The sequence below is a fragment of the Gekko japonicus genome, unplaced genomic scaffold (genome assembly GCF_001447785.1).
Source record: "Gekko japonicus isolate JY-2015 unplaced genomic scaffold, Gekko_japonicus_V1.1 scaffold2550, whole genome shotgun sequence".
NCBI classification, from domain to species: Eukaryota; Metazoa; Chordata; class Lepidosauria; order Squamata; family Gekkonidae; genus Gekko; species Gekko japonicus.
In genome coordinates this window covers 25,528-28,886 of record NW_015176052.1, presented here as the reverse complement: position 1 = coordinate 28,886, position 3,359 = coordinate 25,528, and the positions used below count along the sequence as shown (strand labels likewise).

Here is a 3,359-nt window from a genome sequence, read left to right as displayed (position 1 = left end):
GTGAGCTATTTTGCAGACAAAATCATGATGCTCCACCATGACCTCCAACCCCACTTGAGACAGTAAGGGAACTGGAAGCCCCTTGTCCGTCTTCAGGTCCAGTATTGGACCACTTCAGCCGACTCCCAGGAGGAAGTTGACAGGACCTTGGCAGCTGTGAGACCCACTACCTGCCTCCTTGACCCATGCCTTTCCTGGCTAGTGAAGGGTGGCTGCCTTCACCCAATCAGAATGAGCTCTGTGAGCTCTCCATACTTTCTCAGCTAGCTCACCCTTTTCCCAGCAGTATTGCCTAAAAGCCTGAGATGGCTTGCCGTCCATCACTCATGTGTTTCTAAACCATGCCCTTGACAATGCTCGGCTTCTGGCCACAGGAGGACCATGATGCGGAGCGCCGTCACTTCGGTGTGTGTGTGAGTGCCTTGACCAGCGAGAAGAACTCTGTCCCCGTTGTCATGGAGAAGCTTCTGGAGTACGTGGAGATGCACGGCCTCTACACCGAAGGCATCTACCGAAAGTCGGGCTCAGCCAATCGTATGAGGGAGTTGAAGCAGTCCCTGCAGGCAGGTAAGCATGGAGCTGCCACCTGCAGGGGTCCTTCCTCCGGGATGAATTCCTTCCTGCACCCCACCCCACCGTGCAGATTCCCTAGGCCATGCTGCTAAAATCCTGCCTTTATCTTCCTTCCCAGACCCAGACGCGGTGCGGCTGGAGAATTATGTTTGCCCAGTACAGCGATTTTCTCCGGGCAGTGGGTGAGTGAGTTTTCCGGGATGCAAGGGGTCCTTCACCAACCCCCAGAGGGGTTCCAGACCTAGATGGCGGCACCGGGAGGAACTGCTGTCGCCCTGAATTCAGCACACGGCGGTCCCAAGATTTTCTGTTGCATTGTATTGCTCGGTGGGACATCCGTGCAGTTTGTTCCTTATTTATGTGATGCTGCGGCTTTGGATTAGGCTTGACAAGGTCGTCCTGCCTTTTCCAGGCAGTTAACTGGCCTGCTGCTGACTTCCTCCGTGTAGCTTGAGAGGTGATGCCACTGTGGGCCACCTTGCGTGTGGTTGGTGGACAGAGGGGGATGCTAATTGTCTAGAAAGGCTTCCGTGCATCAGCCCTCAGCCATGGGGGAAATGAGAGGATACAGCCTCCTAGCAGCTGCTGGCCATGCTTGCCCGGATGTGTCCTCACTTCCTTTCCCCACCCGCAGAGCTCCCTGGGAAGCAAGAGCGCCTCTGCGCCGTCTACAGCGTCCTTGAGCAGCTCCCGCAAGCCAACCACGACACCCTGGAGAGGCTCATTTTCCACCTGGTCAAGTAAGAGGGTCTTTCTTGAATCTTCTGCCTTCCACCCATCCTTCTGTGGCGGCCTTCGTAGCCACAGCCCTGTGGGGCCTTTCTTGTAGGAGTGTGAAACGATGCACGCCACTGAATGAAGTTCCAGAGGTAACCCCTGGATCCGGGGGTTCCCAACAGGGTTCTTGTGGGTGCCGTGATGGCCTGCCAACCCCTTTTTCCTGGCACCCACCAGGTGTCTTTAGAAAGTGGTCAGGGAGGGGCAAGTGGCCACTGGAGATCTGATTGGACAGTGCAGATTTTTAGAAACGTTGCTTTGGTGTTAGGTGCCCTGTGTATAGCGCAAGGATCTTCACTGTGCACTGAAGGTCAGCTGCAGCAGCCGTCCTGTGGCTGCACCCGCCACACTGTGTCAGAAGTTCCTAAGGCGCCCGTAGGTTGGGGACCCCCGGTCTGGATCACTAGTATAAAACATCTCATTCAGTCGTCAGTAAAATGGGGGAGGGGGAACCGCTGTGACCCAAAAGCTTCTTTTAAAGCTTCGTGGCTCACTTTGGTGGCCGCGGTGTTTGGGAAGAGGGCCCAGGTGCAATTCAAGGACTCTCAGGTGGTAGGAAAGACCTCTCCTCTCCTCTTCCCGAAGCAGTCCTGGGCTCGAGAGACCAAGAACCGGACTTTGCAGAATGCAGCTCTGGGCGTTCACCTGCCTTGATTTACTGCTGGCCTTGTGCCTCTTCGTAGCTTTTATTTTGGGAGCGGCTTTGGGCAGCCTGGAGTCGGATGCCACAGATCCGTTGAGCTCGCAGCACACTTTCCTTTGGTGCAAGTGGCAGGGATGCACGCCGGAAGCCCTGGTTGTGGAGCGGATCTGTGGGATCGAGCCCATTGCGTCACAGGGAGATAAATGTTTATTATTACACAGTCTGACCAGACAGAGCTGCTTCACTGGTCCAAGAACATCCCTGTGCATCGGGGGGGTGTGTGTGTATTTTTTCCTCAGACGTAGTTTGGGGCGATTGGACCTGTGAGCGAAGTGAGTTGAAGCATGGCTGGGGGTGGGGAGCAATGTTCCCGCTAAGCTGTGGAGCCCTCTGAGCAAAAATTCTACTTTGTGAGCTACTGACATTGAAGTTGTGAGCAGGTGATTTGGCTACTGCATGAATTAGTTTGCTCTGGAGCCGTCCTTCCTGAGCTGCGGCAAAAAATGTGTGAGCTAGAGGCTAAAATACTGTGAGCTAACTCACACTAACTCAGCTTAGAGGGAACACTGGTGGGGAGCAATGTTCCCTCTAAGCTATGGAGTCTTGTGAGCAAAAATTCTACTTTGTGAGCTACCGGCATTAAAGTTGTGAGCAGGTGATTTGGCTACTGCATGAATTAGTTTGCTCTGGAGCCATCCTTCCTGAGCTGCAGCAAAAAATGTGTGAGCTAGAGGCTAAAATACTGTGAGCTAACTCACACTAACTCAGCTTAGAGGGAACACTGGTGGGTAGGATGGGATGGGAGTGGCTCCAGGGAAGAAGCTGCCCCCTAAGCACCGAGAACAGCCAGGACGACCTGGGCCGGGCTTGTCGGGGAGGGTCCGTGGCTTGAAGGCTGAGAGGAAGATGCGGCCGAACAGGGCCTAGTCCTGGGGCCCAAGGAGAGGTCTCGCAGCACCAGCGTTTTCTGGGCTCTCTGGATGCTCACGTCTCTGCTCTGCCCCTTCCTCTACAGGGTGGCCCTGGTGGAAGACATCAACCGCATGTCGCCCAACGCCCTGGCCATCGTCTTCGCCCCTTGCCTCTTGCGCTGCCCGGACGGCTCTGACCCCCTCACAAGCATGAAGGATGTCTCCAAAACGACCACGTGAGTTGGCCCTGGGATCGGGGGGGGGGGCTCGCTTTCGTTCTGCAAGTAAAACAGGATGTGTGGGGGGGAGATTTCAGGGCCCTGCTTTCTGCCCCCTCCCTCTCCCCGGTCTCAGAGAGCTGCTCCCACAATCGGGTGGTCTCCTTGTGTGGCTCCCCCACCCCACCCCAGCTTCCTTCCTGAAGGGTCCTTTGAGTGAGCAGCTTTGGTTCATTC

General features: G+C 55.5%; 1 protein-coding gene across 1 annotated transcript in view; it reads left to right on the top strand.

Annotated features, from left to right (window-relative positions):
• The window catches only part of MYO9B (myosin IXB), a 110,761-nt gene that overhangs the window by 100,072 nt on the left and 7,330 nt on the right, over nt 1-3,359 (top strand). The window contains exons 34-37 of the mRNA XM_015426684.1: nt 375-637; nt 715-755; nt 1,208-1,313; nt 3,009-3,140. Of these exons, the coding sequence (XP_015282170.1) occupies nt 375-637; nt 715-755; nt 1,208-1,313; nt 3,009-3,140 (542 nt within the window). The remainder of the gene's footprint in view (nt 1-374; nt 638-714; nt 756-1,207; nt 1,314-3,008; nt 3,141-3,359) is intronic.